Below are 21,581 nucleotides of genomic sequence, written 5' to 3' on the forward strand. Positions count from 1 at the left end.
GCTGGACGAGTGTTTATCGTGAAAGATTGGCGAGAAGGGACCAGAGATTGGAGCTCAGATGAGCACTTGCCATGGAAGTAACGATAAAACAAAGACAGGCTCGCAACGTCTCTACTGTGGGAGAGAGGTTGCAGGAAAGAGAAAAGGGCATCCCCCACTGAGCCACAAAGCCTATTTTGTACTCTTGTCAAGGCAGGATAGGCTGTTTTTAACAGCTCCTGCCCAGATGTAGCAGCAGTGTTAAAAGACGTTATGTATATTTTTTGCATCCAAAACCTAGCTTCTATTTTTTTCATCATCAATGCGCTGATCTCCACCTGACTTCAATTGAATGGACATTCTTGTCCATTCTGCGTAGACAAGCTATTGAGACAGACCTTCACTCTTGATCTGAAATGGAACAATTGCATCAAATTTGTTGCCAAAGTTGTCAGAAAAATGGTTGGATCATTCTACTGTTCTAGAAGTTGTTTCACTTCTGATGCAACCGTCTACCTGCATAAAAGGCAAATACATCCTAAAATGAAATACTGTTGCCATATCTGGGGAGTAGCTCCTTAAAGCAACCTTTCCAACCTGGACAGGGTATAAAACTGACTTCAAAATCTGATGAGCAATGTCCTTTTCTTTTCCTTGCTACCTCTTCCTCACAAAAAAGACATTGAGGTCCTATTTCTACTTTATTTTCATAGTAGGTGCTCATCTGAGCTTCACTCTAGCCCCCCCCCCCCCCCATAAAACATTCACAGCAAACTCTCACCTAGTTACAGTCACTGTCAGTAATTCTGTTTAATCTCTATCTGTGCCTAAAACTGAACAAAAACTTCATGAGCAAAGGTTTTTTTTTTTTTTTTTTATCCAGAACTGCTCATATTGGGAACAATACTTTGGATCTATTTCCCAGCTGGCTATAACAGAGGCATCTTCAAGTCCAACGTAAATAAGTTCTTGTTGTGGGGTCCTATTAAATTAATTTTCATCCAATTTCCACCATCACTGATCATCACAATGTCATTTTACCTAACACTCTTTAACCCTTATACTTGAGTGGCCTCTGGGTCTTGATAAGCAATGACAAAAAAAAAAATCAAATTGCTATAATCAAGATTCATATCAACAATGTCAAGCGTGTTTTAAAAAAAAAAATTTTTTCTTTGATCGATAATCACTTCTCTCTTTGTTTAAAATGTTTTTTTGTTTCAAACAAATTTCATTGATTGACCTTTGACCATTGTATTTTATTTTGCTAGTTAACCCTCCAACACCCGTTCCCTGCCCAGTTGGTGGCCGTTACCAGTTTATCCAACATGGATACGAAGAAGAAAAGTACAAAACTCGTATCCGAGGAGTGACGGATAGACCTCGTATGCAAGTTGATTGCCGCAACATACAGAGTGAGGCGAAGTCCTGCACAAAGGATATGACTAAAATGGAAATTGATGTGGAATATTGCGAGACGGTTGATTATCGTGGACGACCAATTGGAGAATATGGTAAAATTTTATTTTTAATAAGCTGGACGTCTGATGTAGCCCATTCATAAAATGTTTAATTATGGTATTTTAATTTATACAGATTTCATATTGAGTATAGAGCCAATTCCCTATCAATTATTATATTTTACCCAATATATAATAGTGATTTCAAAAGTAAAAAACAAATGTGACTTGGGTGTCATCAGTTAGAATCAAAACCGAAATATTTAGCACTTCAGCCTTATTCGTTAACATTCGAGCTATCATCAGACAAAGAAGAAATAATTAAAAAAATGAACCAACTTTAACATAAATTTATAGTTATACACGTATACAGGAGCATTTTCAGTTAGCTTAAACCTGTCAAGTTCCAATTTTTTCAATTTTGACACCTTAGCAGCGACTTTTACCGGCTAAAATATCCAGAAAAGAATGGTCCACAAAAACATGCAATTATTTGACCCACGTCGCACCACTCTGCTACTTTGCGTCTTGGAGGAGATGCATTCTGAAAAAATGTATGTCAGCTATCATCAAATTAAATTTTGTATAACAACAAAAAATGTTACCGTTTTAATATATTTCGAATATAATTTATTATATAATTAATATTATTTTGATACATATATACTAATTTAATAACTTTGGCACACTCAAATAATTAGGTTCGTCTTCGTTGTTGTAGCGAAATTCGAAAATTGAAATATCAAATTTAAAGCAAAACAACAAGATGTACTAAAGTAATATCGCTGTAATGAAAATATCCAAAAATTACAAAAGAAAGGTGTGATAGAAAATTAAATATTAATAAAAACAGTTTTGGAAGAAAATTTTGAAATTGGCCGAAGATTTTCAGTTTTCAGAAAATACTAGCGGGGGTACCCGGTGTTGCCCGGGTGTTTGGAGGTGTGTATTGGGCACAAAAAAAAAAGTGTTAGTAGGCTGGCTAGTAGGGGATGCCCTTTTCTCTTCCCTGTAACCTCTTTCTCACAGAAGAGATGTTGCAAGCCTGTCTCTGCTTTATCGTTATTTTCATGGCAGGTGCTCGTTTGAGCTCCAATCTATGGTCCCCTCTTGCCAAACTTTCACGAGAAACACTCATCTAGCTGAAAACACTATCAATAATTTCCCCCACTCTTTATCTGTGCCTAAACCTAAACGTAGATTCCATGAACAAAGCTTCTTTCTTAGAACAGCACGCCTGTGGAACTGTATTCCGTTTTCCTGCTTTCCAGCTGACTACAATACAGTTGTCTTCAAGTCCAACGTAAACAAGTTCTTTATGAGCCGTTTCACTTAAGTTAACAAATTTACCGAGTTTCCATTATTAACGATTACTATATTGTCCAATTAACTACTGTACACTCTGTAACCCTTACCCTCGAGTGGTCTCTGGGCCTTGATAAGTGGTGATGCCTATGAAAAAAAACGCACTGTGCTATGATGTGAGAGGAAGTGAAAAGCGTTCAAATTCAGCGATTTTAGTCAAAACGTTGACTTGCTAAGTGAATGAGTTTGCGCAGGCGTATAAATGAATGTTGGCTGAAGGCCAGTTCAGCTTTCCACCATTTCATTTCTTTGTTTCCCCACAATGTTGGGGAAACCAAGCTCCCTTGAAAAAGTGGGAACTCTCAAATGAATAGCAATTGTCTGATATGGAGGACTTTCCCCACATTGATCAAAGCTAATTGCTTTCAAGACGCCCTGGCATGAAAAGCCGCTGACGACTTTGCTTCGGTGAGTTTCGCTTTATTTGTACGAAAAAGACCAACAAACACGCGAAAGGACAGAATAGCGTGAGTTTTATAAAAGTCGATTAAAATAAATGAAGAAACGACGTCTGTTCGCAAATCGTAGCAATTATGATCTAGGGAGTATATAAAAAGTTGTAAAAAAAATAGTAACCCTCTCGAGACCCCCCCCCCCCAAAAAAAAAGTGCATGGCCGTTTTGCCTTTTATATATATATATATTATATATATTTGTTGCAATTAAAGGTGCTTCTATATTTAAATCACAAGAAGATATTGAATCTTAAGTAAAACAACTGGTACCTACGTAATTGTTATATCACAAATAGTAACATATCCAAAAATTATGTAAAATAATAAGGTACAAAATTAATATCGCTAGATTTTACAAATGTTTTTTATTTTATGATTAATTTTCTACCTTATCGTTTTATATAATTTTTGGATGTATTACTATTTGCAGCATGACAATTATGTAGGTGGCATTTGTTTTACTTGAAATTCAATATTTTTTTGTTATTTAAATGTAGATGTGTAACTTTATACCCTCCATTCATTTATATGTTGTGTTATTGTGTGTCGTGTTACTAAATGTCTTTTGTGGGAGTCTATTGTACCTGAACCATTTGTTACGCTTTACAGTTCTTTACGTTCTGTGATCATCTAAGTGTGTTGTGTGCGTTTGTGACAGACATTACAAACACATACATGTATTTTGACATACCTTATTTACTCTTCAACTGGGTTGTTGGTCTTTTGGTCGACCTGGGAATTTCGTCTGTTCTTAGATGTTTATTTTTATATAGTTTTTTTTTTTTTTTTAATTATTTTATTACTTCCCAGGTGTCGATCACAGAAGTGAATATCTTTGCTTGGGTGGTTAATTCTATTAGTCTCCATTCTGAGACAAATCAGCTCCCTCCCTGGTAAGGCGGTGGGGATGGGAGGAATACCTGTTAAAACATCTGCTCTGTTTGACATACTCTTTCCAACTCCTCTATTTACTCAGCTAACCAGAACACATGACAACAGACACATACTTCCGATGCTCGTCAACTCTCTTCCGGTGCAACTTGTACCGTTTACACTTCAATATGTTTTGACAACTTTTATCAAAACATAGCTTCACATCTCATCTCTTGTTTAACTCGCCAGTTAGATAGATAGATCAATAGCTAGATAAACAGATATGAAGATAGGTAGATTGATAACAGCTAATTTCTCCTTTATTCTTTTTGTCTACACAGAACTCTACAGACTGCGCACAAACAGGTTTATGCTAATTTTTTATGTGCTTAATTACAGAAAAGCAACTTATTTTGCTTTTAGAGCACAAATAAATAACAAAACAAACTAAAAATTGACAAGGTTCAAAAAATAAATCCTGAACTATCAATTAAACTCCAACCTCTGCCCTATCACCGAAACGTGCCATCCTTGTGCTTTATTACAAGTATTTCAATGTCAAGTGCTCTGACGAACTCCAAGCACTGATATCTCCTCGACGATAATATCCTTGACCAACCTGACAATCAGCAAAATCTCATCCCTACACTGTAGAGATCCTTAGATGTTGTAAAGCCTTATTAAATTAATTAGATTTTAAGCATTTTTTTTTCTGCAGTTTTGTTTCGAAAATAGATTCAGTTTTAAACAAGCATCAAAACTTTTTTTCAAACCAGCAATCTTTCATTAAAACAAATCATATTCTTTTTTTTTTTTTTTTTAAACAGATGAAGCTGATAACGTGCTGAAATGCGTCGGTTATTGGATGGAAGACCTTCGCTCTTATCTAATCACTTATGATGACGAAGATGCTATATCAAACTTCAGATGTTGGGTGAGTGTTCCATCGTCTTCCTTGATCAGCGTTTATCTTACATATTAATTCATATCGTCTGAATCAAATGAATCTATTGTTAGCATTGGTTTCCCCGATATTTTTCTTGTTGAAGCGAGGTGCTCGCTGGGCAAAAACAACGAACAGCTCACTTACGATTAATTTTTCAAAACATTTATACGAAAGTAAACATCTGGAAAAATCAATTAAAAACAAACAAATCATCAGACTTAGCTCTTTGTAATAGATGTGAATTTATTTGCCTGGTGTATCTCACTCGTGTTATTTTTAGTCCGAAGATAAAGAAAAGAAATCCTTCTTGACTGGTTTAATGTTTTTGATGTTACGTTGGGAATTAATTTTTTAGGAAATTCGTCGAGTAAGGAGCTGAGGGAAAGATAAGAATGTTTTTCTTTCTTTTTGTGTGTTGTTTCATCAATGGAGTCGGCACAAGGTGTGTCACGCACGAGCGACAGAGCGTGGCAGTAACGCGTCTTACCTTTGTGGGTGCGCGAGCAAAAAAAGAGGGCGAGACAGTCCTTGAATTTGGCGCCACGACTTTTGTGTCTTTTTTTTCGGAGCTCTCCGGAAACGGTGAAATGTTCAATGTCCTGACAAAATAAATTCCTGGGTAGACGCTACATTGTTATAATTCTTATAAGAAAGAAATCATGTACTTACAGGTGGAAGCAAATAAATATCTGCGTGCTGCCACCTCTAAGTGACCCACCAGGACAAAATCTTCTCAGAACTTCAAAATATGTATATCTGATTTTAATGAAATTTTAACTTGTAGAGAAAATTGTAATAGGTGCAAGAAATGCTCGACTCCAGTTTCTGTACGCCTTTTAGAGTTCAGCTGCCGAATGATAGAAAAATAAAAACAGAATGACTACGCCAATTAATTTTATTCTCAACAATCTCGCAAACTAACGGGAATTCTCGATCATATGCGAATGAGATGCTGCTGGTTTAAATAAAAAGTCTGTTTTTAAGAGTGTGCCACATTGGATTTTGGAGTAGCGAGCTTTGACAGCAGTGGATCAAATTTACCTTCAGACATTGTTAGTTGAAAGTGCGGAATGATGAACAATTAATAATTTAACCACAAAAACATAAGACAAAAGGCGACTGTTCTCTAACATTAGTTGTTTTATGTTACCCATTGTTTAGTTCACATAAAATAGTTTAGATATCTGTTTATGTGAAAAAGGAATTTGATGATGAAATTCTGTTTATGAAACTGAAATTAAATTGAGGTTATCTAGATCCGAACAATAGAAAATGTTAAACATTATTGTAAAATAGGTTAGTCGAAAATTAGGTTAGAGAATTCTTCTTTTCAAGCATGTGTGAACGATGCACATGTTTTAGGCATGCAGTGACTTCATGGCTAAGAGATGAGTTCTCAATATAGTAAGAGCTTTAGGAGACAAACAGGAGAGTAGTCAGACTCAGTCAGGATGCCAGTCAGGGCCGAGGCAGGGTTGAGAGAGGACCGGGGAAAGCTGACAGGAGTCAGAAGGAATCCACCTTTGGAGGCGAAAGGTTGCAAGTATGCGAAGCCATTGACCGGTCGAATGGAAGAAACGAACATCATCATATTTTTGTAACTGTCTTCTTCGTGTTATGTCATTCTACAAGCAAGGTATTGTGAATTTGTATTTATAAGAGCTTGTGTATAAACTCATATAAGTAATGTGTCTATCATCAAAGAATGTTTCCCCCCACAGCTATTATAAGTAATGACTGGTTCCTTCTTTATGATAAAAGAACTGAGAATCATCATCTCAAAAATATGTTGTAGAATAATCAAAAGAACTGTAGTAGTCAATAACACACAACAACAACAATAATAATAATAATAGCAGCAACACTTACCAAGGGTCCAGCTTATGCACAAGACTGACACCAGATTGAGCTGGATTGAGGGCTTGTATTTATGTACAAGCATATCCAATCAGGTGATTCAGCCAATCACAATCCAAGGAATAGACTGGCCCATGTGTGCACAATGGAATCTCCCATTGTGCCATAAATAGTTCTCCTCTTTCATGAGAGGTAACTTTAGTCTTTGCCAAGTTATCCACAACTTGAACGCTGACCGAAAGTCCACTACACAATCCAAAATATGTGTTAAAGAAAGATAATGTTTATAGAAACACTCCCCAAGCTGTCAGAACTGTATAAATCTCTCTATATATATATCCCCCCTCTCATTGATAAATGTCCCCGTACCTCCTTTAAAATGTACCCTGTCTCTATCGCACCAATACGAACACTCTAAGACGAACACGCAATAACAAATATATCGTCATAATAATAAGAACAACATGACAATGAAAACCAGAATGAAATGCAAATGATACGACATTTTTATTTCGGAAAAAACTGTTGAGTGTTTTGTGTGTGTTTGAATTGAGTTATGACAGACGCTACTCAAGTTATGAATTTGCTCAATCATTTTTTAATCGTTTTCACAGGTCTATGAACGTCTTACCTGGACGTCAATCATAATGTCTCGAGGAGTCCGTGGCAAATGCAATCGTCAACAAACAGCTCATTCCGCTGGATTTAGTGATGGAGTTAGTTTGAAACTAGAAATGTTTGAATCTGAAAGACTTTGTAAGTAGTAACTTTTTTTTTTTTGACAACGGGGGCGGTGTGTGTTTGTGTGGGGGGGGGGGCGTTTGACAAAAAAAAAAAAAAAAATTGGATGCTATCAGTCAGAAGCAAAATTTTCTAAGCAAACATAAAATTAAAAAAAAAAAATGTTGTGTGCCGAGTGTGGACTCACATAACTAAAGTTAGTAACCGAACGCTCTTATTGATGTGCCCATGATTATGCAGATGCTATAACATCGCATATTTAGCTCTTTAAAACAATAGAATGTATTGACTATTTGCACGCAAATTTTGTAAATTGCGTCCGAAGCCATGTTTTTATCTGCCTCTCCCCTTCAAACAAAACAATATTTCTGCACAATTTTTTCCAATTTAATGTATTTTGTCCGCCGCGTTCGTGCGTGTACAATGCAGATGAGAATAGTTTTTAGCAGACATATGGACACTCAGACGTTTGCCCTTTATATAAGATTTATTTATATTCTTTTTGTTTATCTTCATCAATAACGATATTTTAACTTTTAATGGCAAAATTCAAAATTTTTTATTTTCACTTTCAAGACAAACCAGTGGTTTATACTTTTTTTTTATTTTTTTAATTACATTTTCACCCCAAACAAGGCACATTGCCACTTTGTTGTAGGGGGCTACTATTAGAGACATAGGCATCAGGGGTACTGTGTAGGGAGTTGGGCAGCAAGATGTTGGTTCACATTGCACTTGAACTTCTGCATGTCAGTACAGTTGGGGAAGCAGGGACCTGGAAGGGAATTCCAAAGTCTAGCTGTTCTATGGAAGAAACTACTGGAGTAGAAGGCTCTCTTACATCTAGGGATCTCTACTGTGAAGGGGTGGGATTTAGCTGCTTGTCGGGTTTATCGGGGGTATTTACGTCGAGGGGGCACAAGTGCTTGCAGTTCGTCAGAGCATTCACCGTTAAAGTACTTGTAGAACAGGCAGAGGGATGCAACATTTTGTCGATGGGACAGAGGCTGAAGTTTAGATGACAATTCAGGACCTATCAGATTGGCGACTCTGTTTTGAACCTTGTCTAGGAGCGAGAGACTAATAGCAGATGCACCAGCCCAAATATTACAACAATACTCCATACATGGGCGCATAGTGGCCTTATAGAGGTATAGGATACTTTCGGACGTTAGTATCTTTCTAGCATGCTAGAGAGAACCTACCTTCTCCGCAGCGGTCCTGGCGATACTAACTCATGTTTCCTATGAGTGTTAGGCTGAGGAGTTTAAAAGATGTACTTTCAGATAGAGAGTCATTGGCCATTGCTATTGGTGGTAGAGAAGGTTTCTTGTAATCTTTGAAGGAAACGAGTTTAGTCTTGGCAGCATTGAATATGACATTTCATTTATGTCCCCATTTCACTACAGATCGGAGGCCATCTTCTAGTGTTTCTGCTATTTCTTTAGATATGTGTTTATTTGTTTTCCTGTCGTGTCTGTTATAGAGCATGGTGTTGTCAGCATATATACCCATCTCACAGGCAATTTTGTCAGGGAGGTCATTTATGAATATTAGGAATAAAAGCGGTCTAAGGATAGATACCTGAGGCACTCCTGCATTTATATCATATTGTTTAGATGTACGACCGTTGAGGACAACCTGGATTTTTCTCTTATCTAAGAAGGATTTAATTATGTTATGTATTCTTCTAGTGATACTATATTATCTGATTTTCCTAAGAAGACCTTCATGCCATACCCTGTCAAAAGCCTTAGATATATCTAGAGCTACTGCTCTACCCACTTTGTCCAGTGAATGGTATATACGAGATTACAGTTAGGATGTCTGCTGTGGAACGGGCTTGCCTAAATCCATATTGTTGGTCAGTCAGAAGTTTAGCATCTGTAAGGTGGTGGACTAGAACTTGGTTAATTATGGTCTCAAATATTTTGGCGAAAAGTGGAAGGAGGCTAATGAGGCGATAATTTACTGGGTCAGTTCTTTCACCAGAATTCTTGAAAACTGGCGCTACAGAAGCAGTTTTCCAGCAGGCAGGAAAGCAAGATTCATTAAGGCATACTTATTATGTTATAGTAATATCCACAAATTACGAAAAACGATTAGGTAGAAAAACATTTTTTGACAAAAATTAGCGAAAATAAAATGTTTAGCTAAAACACACTGGAGAATTCCAAGGGGAGGTAAATAGTGTAACTATTACCAATTTTTTAATAAATTGTGTTAATCATAAATAAGAGTTACTTCCCTTGTTATGTCATGTGTTCCCAAAGAAATATGGTGAGGGCTTTTTTACGATGAAGATCAAAAACTCGTGTTTTTAAATAATCTCCTATATAATAAAATGATTGCAGAAATTCCCCTCTGAACAAAAGTATCATAGGTTTGCAACAACTAATTCAATACATCTAGCCTAATAACCACTATCTTCTGAAACTTTTGAAAACCATTTTAGACACATTCAGTCATGCTAATAAAATGCTACATTACATCTGACGAGTAACACCGTCACAATCGCCAACATCTTTAGAGAAAGGATTTCCTATTTTTCTCTCTATATATTAAGTCCTACCACCGTCACCAGTTGACACTGTGAAAAATTCTACATTTTCCTATGCTATTGATACTACACTGATCTTAACTGCTTATTAGATACATAGACATAAGAGAATCTTTCAGTTTTATGATACATAATTAGTAAAGTCTCCCTTGATGTAGTCTGCCCATTCTGATTGGCTGAGCTCTGAAAATTTTCATCTTCTAGAATCCTATTCTTCCCTAAATTAACGAATAGTTAATAAAATTGAAATATGGTGTCACTATACACAATTTTTGTTGTTCAGGTAAAATGCCCCTTCTCTGGTGAAAAATAATTAAATATATATATATATTTTCATTTTTACATTTCTTATTTATTGAATTTGCAGTTTATTTCCGTTTCTTTATATTTGGACATTCATCCGTACATCTGTTTGTGTGCCTGTCTTTGTTTGTGTTTTCTGAGTAAATTCTGTCTGATGCAAATTATTTCAATTGAGTTACTTCACTTTTTGCTTAACCACGTCTGCCCCAGCATGTAACTTTATCAAACTGTTTTTAACCTTATAGCAACTGTTTTTCACGGATAATTAATTTTTTACCTTATCGTTTTTTGTAATTGTTGGATATGTTAATATTTGAGACCTGACAACTAAGTACCATTTGTTTTACTTGAAATTCAATATTATTTTTCCTTATTATATAGAAGCACCAAAGTTTGTTTACCGTAATGTATCAGGTAATGAGTTGACACGTCTTTTTCTTTTTTCCTTTCAGTCGACGATTGTCCACAGAATTTTGATCCTGGATATGATCCATATACAAAGCCAATGACCATTTATGTCTTGAACGGCAGTTTCAAGAATTTGGCTTTCTCCTCACTTGTTCTATTTATGCTTTTTTGTTCTTTACTTAATTTAGTAGAATTTTAAATTCTTCATTGAAGTTGAAACTTGAAAACAAACTCTTTAAGAGGAATTTGTCTTTTCTGACATGGATTTATTTTTTTCCATTTTAAAATCTGCATTTTAACAAAATGAAAATTAAAATGTTTCTCTTCAATGGGAAATGCAAAAAAAAAAAAAAAGAAGAAAAAAAAAGAAGAAAAAGTTGCACCAATAGAGAAAATGGGGAAAATGATATTTTTTTTTTTTTTCTTTCAAGTTGGCAAAGTAAGGGAGATAATTTATTTTGAAATTTACTTTTATTTCCAAAAACATTTTTCTTTTAATGAAAATGAAAAAAAAAACAACATTTATTGGCTAGTTACTATAAAAATAAAGTTGTTTTTGTTTGTTTCTTTCAAAAAAGAAAAACAACTGTTTCCTTAACTGAAAATCATTTGTTGAAAATAAAAAGAAGAAAAAAAAAAAAACTAAAAATAAGTGCTCTCCCTCTATTAGCTTAAACAACAAAAAAAAAACTTAATTATTTTTAACAATTCTTGTACATTAAATTGGAAAATCAGAAAAGATTTTAATTGAATTAATCAAATTTTTTACATCCATTTTTTTTTTTATTTTTTTTTTTATTTTTGCATTTTATTTTTCATAATTAAATCATATTCAAGACAAATTTTTCAGTAATGAAATTGCAAAAATTTTTTAAGTGGAAAGTTTTCTCTGGTGCTTTAGAGATAATTTAACTTTTATGTAAAATATTTCCATTAATTTTTTTTTTTTTTTTTTTTAGAGCGTGAAACATATAACATAATTTTTTACTTTATTTTTTAAACTTCATTTGCGAATTAGCAAATGGCCAAATGGTTCAAACAACAGGGACTTCTGATCACCAACACCCAGTTTCGATTTCATCCACTTTAATGGTTGATTAAACGGGTATGATTTTAATCACTGACGTTCAAATTGCGTTCAAGGTATGACATCCTATTTCTGTTCTTGGAAAACTTTGTCTTTGACTTCATTTGGAACATGCGTGTGACTTGTTATATATATTCAATCATTTTTATGCGTATATAATCACATCTGCATATATATATAAATCTTATATTGGATTGTGAAATATAGAAATGTACATTTTGTAGGTTCATTTGGTGAATTGTAAAATATGGATATTAAAAAGGTCATTTAAAAAAATATAATTACGGATCTGTTAAATTTGGAATAACCAATTAATGATTTATAGATAAATATATATCTCCGAGTGTGAGATGATATATAATTATTTCTACAATCAAACAACATCACAGTTCACACAAGTCACAGAAATAAGCTGCTGATCGGAAGTCCAAGACTCTAGTTTTGTCCTCATTAGTTGAATGTATCCGAGCTCAGGATTTGAAATCCAAGTCATAGTGCATGCAAAGTAAGTATCTTGTTACCTGGGCCCCTGTGCCACATACAAGAAAGTTTATTAGCGAATACGGGCTTCTGTGAACTGCAATGTTGTTTGAATGTGGAAATAATTATATATATATATATATATATATATATATATGCCTGTGGTGTCATCAGCTATCAGTTATAGTGGGGGTGATAAGTACTTAAATGGATTAATCCTAATCTTATAAATACAAGACTGATAAATTAGAAAATGTATCCATTTTAAATGTGGAAATTGATGAATCGCACAGGTAAGAAATTCATTTTTATAGTCTGAAAAGGTTAGTAATTGCAATTAAGAATAGGAAATTGGATCAAATGTTTGTAACATGTCTTCTTCCTAAGATTAAGGGTGGTGGTGTTTGATCAACACTGCTGGGGAGCCATGATGTAATATACTGTTTTGTTTTTAAATCCCCGAAACAGTGTTTCATGGTAAACAACTGATGATCCCTTGAAAAATAAATTATTGGTATTATAGTAAATTCGAGAGCGAGTTGATGCAGTGATTGCAGGTGATTAAATGACTTACTGACTAGATGGTTTTCTAACGAATGATAAAAAATAGACTATATATATATATACGAGTCTTGAGTTGTTTTTAGTTGTCAGAAATAACTTAGTTTTATTGTAAAGAATTTGTTGTGAAGGATTCTTAATCTAAAAAGAGCAGTTTATTTGATGAAAGACACCATTCCAGCATTTTTAAAGACATAATTGCAGACTAAAATTCCACAAGAAATAAGATAAGTACAAGTCATTAGTCTAAACTTTTGACATTTTTTGTATAAAAGTTTTTGCTTGGATTTTTTTTTTTTTTTTTTTTTTTTTTAACAGTTGCATCGTCTTCAAAAATTGGATTTCTTTCCCTGCTAAAAGAAAAACAATCCACTTGATGACAGCTTCCGTTTTTTAATTAGGAAAGAAAAAACCGTTAAATATATTTTAGGTTTTTTTTTTTCATGTGTGGAAGGGGTTAATTTGTTTTTTCCATTTTTTTTTAAATTTTATTATTAAAAAAAAAAAAAAAAAAAAAAAAAAAGGAAATCTATTTGGTTTTAAAAATTGAATTTTTTAAACTAAATATTATTTTCTATAATTGGAAATTTTTTTTTTTATTTTGTTGAAATATTTTTTAAATAGTTTATTTGTAATATTTTTATTTAAACTCGTGAAATGAAAATTTCCACCAAACTCTAAGCGGATGGAAATAATGAGGGACTGTTTTCTAATAAAGACTGCTTGTTAATTTCCAGATTAAAAACCGGAAGTCATCATCAAGTAGACTGTTTCTATTTTACTGTTTTTATGAATCCAACAAGATGTATTTATAAAATCCCATTTTTTATTAAAGGAGTTGGGGGAACAAAAATAAAAAAAAAGCCTTTTTGATTAATATTAAACGGAAGGCTCCCTGACCCGATGTTTCTAAAATAGTAAATAATAATAATCACTTCATTTCAAATATTCATCAATAGGAAAGGATATTTTTTATATTTTTATACAGTTTTTTTAATTTTTCTTTTCCAACATTTGACAATTTTTTTTCCAGATAAAATTGAAAAAAAGTTTTTTGTTTTTGTTCACTTATTTTAAATGCAGCTTTATTTTTCTGCCTATCATGCTTTTTTTTTTTTTTTTTTTTTTATAAATTTTTCAAACTATCACATCATGAAGTTTTGAGGACTAATATGTTAATTATGCAAACAAGTTTTGAATATCTACTTCCAATTTTGTTTCGATTTTGACTCTTTAGATTTTATATCTGTTCAGGTTTTTTTAACACCTAAACTTGTCTGGTTTTTAAAGTCAGACTGAAATAGCTTTTAAACTGAAAAATTGAACTTTGCTTTTTAACTAGCCAATTTTCATTTGCTATTGTTGCACCATGTTATTACCAATATAATAACGTAATTACAATTTATTCCAAAAATTACTTAATCTGGCTCAGATGACTGCTGATAGAAATTTTTTAAATAATCACTTAAAAGAGGGGTAATTCACTTTAAATTTAAAAATATAATAGTTGTCTACCTTAAATGCGAAAAGAAATAAAAACTAAAACTGCTTTACTGCATCCCAAGCAATGCTTAGTAGGTACTGCACATAAAACTATAATCATGAAATGTTAAATAAAAACTTTGATTTAATTCAATTTTATTAAAAGTCACAAATTAGTTTTAAATGAACTCTTCTTCTTCTGCTTCTTTTTTCTTTGACTTTGTTGTCGACATTTTGCTATACAAATTGTTATGGCTATATATCTCCCTCTTTCTCTCTCTCTCTTTAATCTGTATTTACATAATCTAAATGAATAAATGCAAAAGTTTTTTTTTTTTTCTTCATCTGAACTATATTTATGACAAAACACTTCAGGCTCAATGTTACAGCAAAATATTTTGAAATATTCACAAAACACCCAAATACAATTATACCTATATGGAATTTTGGACCAGAACCAAAATTTTTTTTATAAAAATAAAAAAATTTTTGGTTCTGGTTCAAAATTCCCTTATATTAACAAAGAAAAATCTGTATGATGTATGTAGCTGTAATGGAATGGAAATATCATATTCCAAAAATCCCATAAAATAATCTAATTAGCAACATCAGATAAATAATTTCTTTGCATTAGGATGAGTTGATCATTCCAAATAGAACATAAGTTCTTGATGAATGATTAAATGTCAGAATCTGAAATACGTTGCGGTGGATTTAATTTTGTAACAGGAAATTGTGAGATGTCTGTTCACATTACATTTAAACTTTTGTAGTTTAGTATAGTCAGTGAAGCAGGAAACAGAATCTAGCAATTGGAGAGCAGAAACTATTAGAATAGAAGGCTTTCCGACATCTAGGGATCTCAACAATGAAGGGATAGAATTTTGCTGTTAGTCGAGAGTATTTAAACCCCGATGGGAGGTGGGGTGCATATGTGCTATGAGTTCATCAGAGCACATTCTATTAAAGTATTTATAAAAACAGGTACCGGGATGCAACAATGCACTGATGGGACAGAGGTTGGAGCTTGGTCAATAGTGCAGGATCTATTAGATTTGCGACTTTTTTTTTTTTTAATTTTTTTATTCTGTCTAATAATGAGATTAGTGGTAGATGAACCAACTTAGATGTGTTAATAATACTCCATGCCTAGACAAATTGTAACTTTGTAAAGATATAGGATTCTTTCTGGTGAGTAATTTTCTAGCAGAGTAGAGGGAGCCCACTTTCTCTGCAGCAGCTTTAGAAATGGCCTCAATGTATTTGTTCCAATTCATGTTGTCTGTGAATGTTAAGCCAAGAAGTTTGATGGATGAAATAGGATATCATTTGTCATGGCAATCGGCGGCCTATTTAAAAAAAACAGGCAATTAAAATAGTAATATGCAAGTCACATAAGGAGAAGAATTATGCACACCAGAAATCGTAACAGTTTTATTAAAATAGAGATTAGTCATTATTATAAATAAGCAGCAATTGACTTCCATTCGTAACAAAATTTAAAACGATAAAATTAATAAACACAAAATCATTTGTAAAAATAAAGTCATGAAAAAAACAGTTTAGTTTGTCCATCTTTTTGCCCTGGAACTTTTTCGTAAATCAGTTTTCGTTTTTTACTGTTGTTAGAATTGAAAATCCGTGGTGTATGGCAGCCAGAATCTACAAAAACAATTATTGAATTTTTTTTCAAACTTTTGGGATATGTTTTAGTGCTTATTTAGAATTAGACATATTTAAAAAAAATAAATAAATTGCAGAAAAATCTGTCATGGAAAAAAGATACATTCTAAAAATTATGTAAATTGATAAAGTAATTTTTTTTTTTTTTTTAATATAGAAAATCATTTTTTTTTTTTACAATTTTTAAAAAGAGTTAAAAAAAAAAAAAGTAGCCATAACAAGGCTGATTTTCATCTTGAAAAGTCAAATGTAGTTTACCCCCCTTATTTATAAAACATGGTGGATCAAAACAATGCCTTGCATCATCATGAAAGTTGATATTCTTTTTAAAAAAAAAAAATTACTTGATTAATTTACATGAATTTTTGAATATAGTATCTTTGTTCCATGATGAGTGGACATTGTTATATTGTCTGTTCAGGGATATGAACCTGTAACAGATTGACCATAACGAACAGGGTGGCAGGTAATGGTGCTACTAGAACATGTGCACACGCAGTTGGATATGCTGTCATTAGGACACTTATCACCAAGTATAGTGACCCCGGGAAGGTTACAGGAAATATTACTGAAAATAACAGACTGAGTTGCCCCATAATTTGAGATTGCCAGTAGATCCCATTGAGCAGCTATGGAAATATTATAATGCGTTGGGTTGCGTTACATTAGTGGAGGGGAAGAAACTTGTCGTGTTAGTATTTGTGCCCCTGTTGGACTGCGATAGTACATTTGAGATATACCACGCAGTGAACCTGGCCATGCCATATCTCCAGAGCAGACCAAAAGCTTGGGGCAGAGCTACATACAAGATCGAGACAGACTTTATTGCCTTAAACGTGGCGAGAACAAAATTTATGTTAACGAGTGATGAAGCAAGCGAATCTAAGGCAGATGCCCTTGGAATGATGGATCAGCAAGCCCAATTTATGTAACAAGTTATTATAAGCTGTGGAATTGTTTAGGAAAAATAAGCCAGGGATTAAGAAGTTGTGAAGTAGGGATACTAGGTCGTATTACCTTCTGCAGTGGGAATGTGATGGAGTTTGGGCAGTAGTTACCCAAGAGTAGATTGAGTTATCTCGAGTTTGTGATGGTAGGCCCACAAAAACAGTAAGAGTCACAGCCTCATTGTCGATTCTAAAGCTGTTGATGGGATGTGTTGCCTTTGGAGCCTCGATTTCTCTACCTCTATTCGATCAGGCAGAGGAAAGGTTTGAAGATAGTCCTTTATGGACCTGGTGGGGACTTACGCAAGTGGCTGGATAGGGGTGTGGGAGCCCATAAAGAAAGAATTCCCCAATGTTACATTACAAAAGATGCCAGAATCGCTGAGGTCAGTAGAAAGAATTAGTCTTAAGAAACTGGAAGCTGAGTTGGCAATGATAATTATGGTGGGGGTGTGGATACTGTTGGGGAATAGTCTGACCGACAGTAAGTACTCTGACTGTCATGATAATATTAGTGATTGCAGTAAAGAATATACTGGGGAGATGGAGGAAGAAATTAAGTAACTGCAGCCTGCTAACAACAGCATACCTGAGCGGAGTGGAGGTGCCAATAAGTGCCCTCCACCAAAGTCCAGGTAGCATGCATGAGTTACAGCCATCGACGGACCAGACAAAAATACAGGTGGAACAACCACTTGCAGAGAGAGAGCCCCAGGTTACTGCAGGAGCCTCCAAATCTTCCTAAACCACAATTGGTGGAAGAAAAAAAGAAAAATCAAAATAAATTCCTTTGTTATTCTTATTATTGCTGGAAAAGAGAAAAAAGAGTAAGTAGTTTAAAAGGTGTATGAGCCCTCCTTTGATAGTGAGCTGAACATGAATTCTTTTTGTTAATTGCATACTTAATTATTGAATTATTGCCATTTCTTCTGACAATTATAACTATGACATATGTACAAGCACACATGCATGCATACAAATTCATATATACTGATATAACCAGAACTATTAGATCAAAAGATTTTTGCATGCCAAACGGACCATTAATCCAAGAATATTTTTGTCAATATTATTTTTTTTTTTTGTAAACTTTGTTCTCGGGTCGGGTTTCTGGTGCAGGTTGCTTATATACCAATTACAACTAATTGACAAGGGAAAGGATTGGGCAGATGTAACGGGATCCCGGGCAACGCCAAGAGCCCTGCTGAGAGGAGGAGGTATGGTTAAGGGGGTTCCTGCTGACACTGGGTTAAGAAAAAAACAGATGTCCATAAAATTTAGTCAATCAGGAAGATTTAGGCGAGCTTCGAGTTGTTGATAAATGTAGAAACGATATTTTGTTTTGGCAACTTGATAATGGAATTTCTTTAAAATGAGAAATCAGGGAAGAGCTTGGTTTTTCTGAAGGGTGGGGGTGGGGGGGTTGGAAAAGTGCATTTCAAGATAATTAATGAAATCATACAGTTACAAGAACTTGGATTCAGAGAAGCCGGACTCTTGTTGCCAAAGTGGTCTGCAGGGACCATAAATCAAGAGAGGTGACTTCGTTCTCCCAGCTATTGCGTATCTAGATAGTTAGCTACCCAGACAGTCATGAACAGTGATAAATCCCAATCAGGGAAGAATCAGTATTGATTTCACAAAGAACCTTTAGAATATATAGGGAGGTGGGTGGACAGATAAATAAATTGACTTAGTATATATTTAGAGAAAAGAGGGAGATAGAAAGGTACAAGTTGATGGAGAGATTAGAGAGCAAAACGGAATGATCTGAAAAGATGGGAGGAGAGGGAACTAATTTCATAAAAAAACAGATGCTCTGGCCAAATCAGTCTTTTTCCTCTGGCCAGCTGAGATACAGGTCCTCAGACTTGTGAGTTAACTTTGAAAGGACAAGCCCTGAGAACTAGCTTGAAATTGCCAAGTGGAAGAAAACTATTGGAAAAAGAAAATGATTAAGATTTTAAACCCAATTGTTTAAGTCTATATAGACAGACCCAATGATCTAAACTCTTTCTTTGTACGAGATATATATTGAATTCTTTTTTTTTTTTTGTCAAATAATTAACTTTGTTATAAGAAAATCATCCCCAGCGTTGTTCATTATTGATATATGTGCTTGCGAAGAAGTAACAATTGATTTTCAGCTCTGCCCTGAATCCTGATATTCCAGCTGCAACTGTGAGGAGCACCCATCTGCTGACACCAGTACACCTGCAGGAGAAATTAAACTACAGAGGCTGATGTCAGATGACCACTCAACAATACCACAGATATTGCTCCCTGGATTTGGGGTTGTGCGTGTTGTATGCTCGAAGCATCAGTGCTATTTTCTAGTGGCCAGAGAACTTTTTGCATTTGTAGGGGTTCAGCACTCAATGGGATAAAAGTGTTTCGATATGGACTTAGGGTTAGCACATGTCTTCCTGGCTGTATGTGTGACCTGACCCCTGCTGGGTTACAGGCAGGCTCGAACCTAAAACACGAAAGAGGGAAAAACATTACTCGCAAACACTTTTGCCCATTGAGCTTTCAGTTTGCTATGTATGTGTGATTTGCAAAAATCTTGATACAAAAAATGATCCCCATCCTTGTAAGACATAGTCCAGCTGACCACCACAGAATTAATCTTTTTTTTTTTTAATTTTCACATATGCGTCCGAGGGATTGCTCTTTCAGCTGGTACCGGTTTCGACCTGGTCACACAAACATACACACACACAGAAACTGACATTTGAGATTTATATGATAGGCAATGTCAGGTACCCTTGCTAGTCTAGGTGGAGAGAGGTATTGAGCAATCCCCAGCCGTAAAAAAAAAAAGTAAAAAATAATAACGAGGGCAAAAAAATAAAATAAAAAAATTCGACACAACAGGCAGAGAGAGGTGTTTTTAAAAAAAAGGCTCAAACTTATTACGCGAAGGAGGAAAAGAAGGTGAAATAAAAAAGCCAACGGCGACTTACGAATAATAAGCTTAGTCATTGCAAGGCATATGATTACTTGGTAAAAATGTTGATGCAAAAACTGACCCCTCTTTATAAAAAATGGCTCAGTTGATCAGCACAGAATTAAAGTTTTTGGCCAATTTTGGGATATTTGTCGTCTGAGAAACTGGTCTTTCTAACGATACCAATTTTGTCAGTGTTCGTCACATCTGTCAAAACTTTTTTGGGAGACATACAAAGACATACACATGGATACTAGCACACAATTTGCCTTTTACATAATACTAGCAAGGGGTACCCGGCGTTGCCCGGGTGTTTGGAGGTGTGTGTGGAAACTCCGGAGGTGGGTGGTTAAAAAAATAAATAAATAAATAATTTTTGCTTATGAAGACCAAAAGTCGCTTTAGGATCAGGATTAATGAGAAAGATGGATTGTCATTTAAATGATGAATATTATGAGAGGATTGAAACTGATTTCAGAAGAAAATTTGATTACTTATGAGGACAGTTTATGACAAGTATTTGTTGAGATTTAATTTGAAGATGCCCATGTTGTAGTCTGCACGGAAATAAGCCCGTGGTAATTGTTCAGTTTAGGTCAATAATAAAAAAAAAAGTATCTACTTTAACATTGCTCTTATTCAACCAAGTTATTATCAGAAAAAAGAAATAGAATTAAAATGAATTATCACTGTACCAATAATGTAGTCGAAAAAAATAATGGGAAAAAATAGGCTAACTTGAATCAAATAGTGATTACTAAACTTGTAAACTGAATGAATACATCATATATGCTGACTTGACCCAGCATTGCTCAAGCGTATTTGATCATTCAGCAGGCAATGTAAACCTTTCTGTGAGTTTAAAAAAAAGTATTTACTTTACTCTTATTCAATCAAAGTATTATCGGGAGAAAAAAAAAAATAATTAAAATGCATTAAAACTACTAAAATGTAGTGGGGAAAACTAACAAAAAAAAAATAGGCTAGCTTGAGTCAAATAATGATTATTGAAATGTTTTTTTATGTAGAGTTTTAAAATCAAACCGGAATTATGTAAATATTTATCAGAAGAAACTTTTCCTCTGCATACACTGGCAACACTTCTACTGAACAGAAAGTGGAAACCAAAAAGAAACGGTTTCATTTAAACAAACCTTCAGTTATGTAACATTTTTCATAAGTGACAATAACTTGAAAATTTGGAAATACGGATGTAAAAATGCCCTTCTCTTCTCCTCATAATTATCATAATTATAGTAGGAATGAGAAATTTCAGTATTTGACTATTTCCAAGGAATGTCATAATGAGTTATAGACCGAGATCTAGTATTTTGAGAACATGAATAAGCCACAACTAATAAACATTTTTTTTAGGGGGAAGTAAGACTGATATTTTGTTGTAATTTTTCTTCATAAGTTATTAACACACAGGAAAATCAATTTGA

The 21,581-nt window shown here is 34.1% G+C and overlaps 2 protein-coding genes across 2 annotated transcripts in view; one reads left to right on the forward strand and one right to left on the reverse strand.

Annotated features, from left to right (window-relative positions):
* LOC145287791 (uncharacterized) overlaps positions 1 to 13,937 on the forward strand; it is a 75,347-nt gene extending 61,410 nt beyond the window's left edge. Inside the window, exons 11-14 of the mRNA XM_080135623.1 lie at positions 1,251 to 1,493; positions 4,959 to 5,065; positions 7,549 to 7,690; positions 10,991 to 13,937. Of these exons, the coding sequence (XP_079991749.1) occupies positions 1,251 to 1,493; positions 4,959 to 5,065; positions 7,549 to 7,690; positions 10,991 to 11,145 (647 nt within the window). The 3' untranslated portion in view covers positions 11,146 to 13,937. The remainder of the gene's footprint in view (positions 1 to 1,250; positions 1,494 to 4,958; positions 5,066 to 7,548; positions 7,691 to 10,990) is intronic.
* Positions 13,938 to 15,963: 2,026 nt separating this feature from the next.
* The window catches only part of LOC145288268 (uncharacterized), a 72,895-nt gene continuing 67,277 nt past the window's right edge, over positions 15,964 to 21,581 (reverse strand). The window contains exon 18 of the mRNA XM_080136305.1: positions 15,964 to 16,218. Coding sequence (XP_079992431.1) covers positions 16,103 to 16,218 — 116 coding nt within the window. The 3' untranslated portion in view covers positions 15,964 to 16,102. The remainder of the gene's footprint in view (positions 16,219 to 21,581) is intronic.

This window comes from Euprymna scolopes, chromosome 11 (genome assembly GCF_053919585.1).
Source record: "Euprymna scolopes isolate OS-2025 chromosome 11, ASM5391958v1, whole genome shotgun sequence".
Taxonomy (NCBI): domain Eukaryota; kingdom Metazoa; phylum Mollusca; class Cephalopoda; order Sepiida; family Sepiolidae; genus Euprymna; species Euprymna scolopes.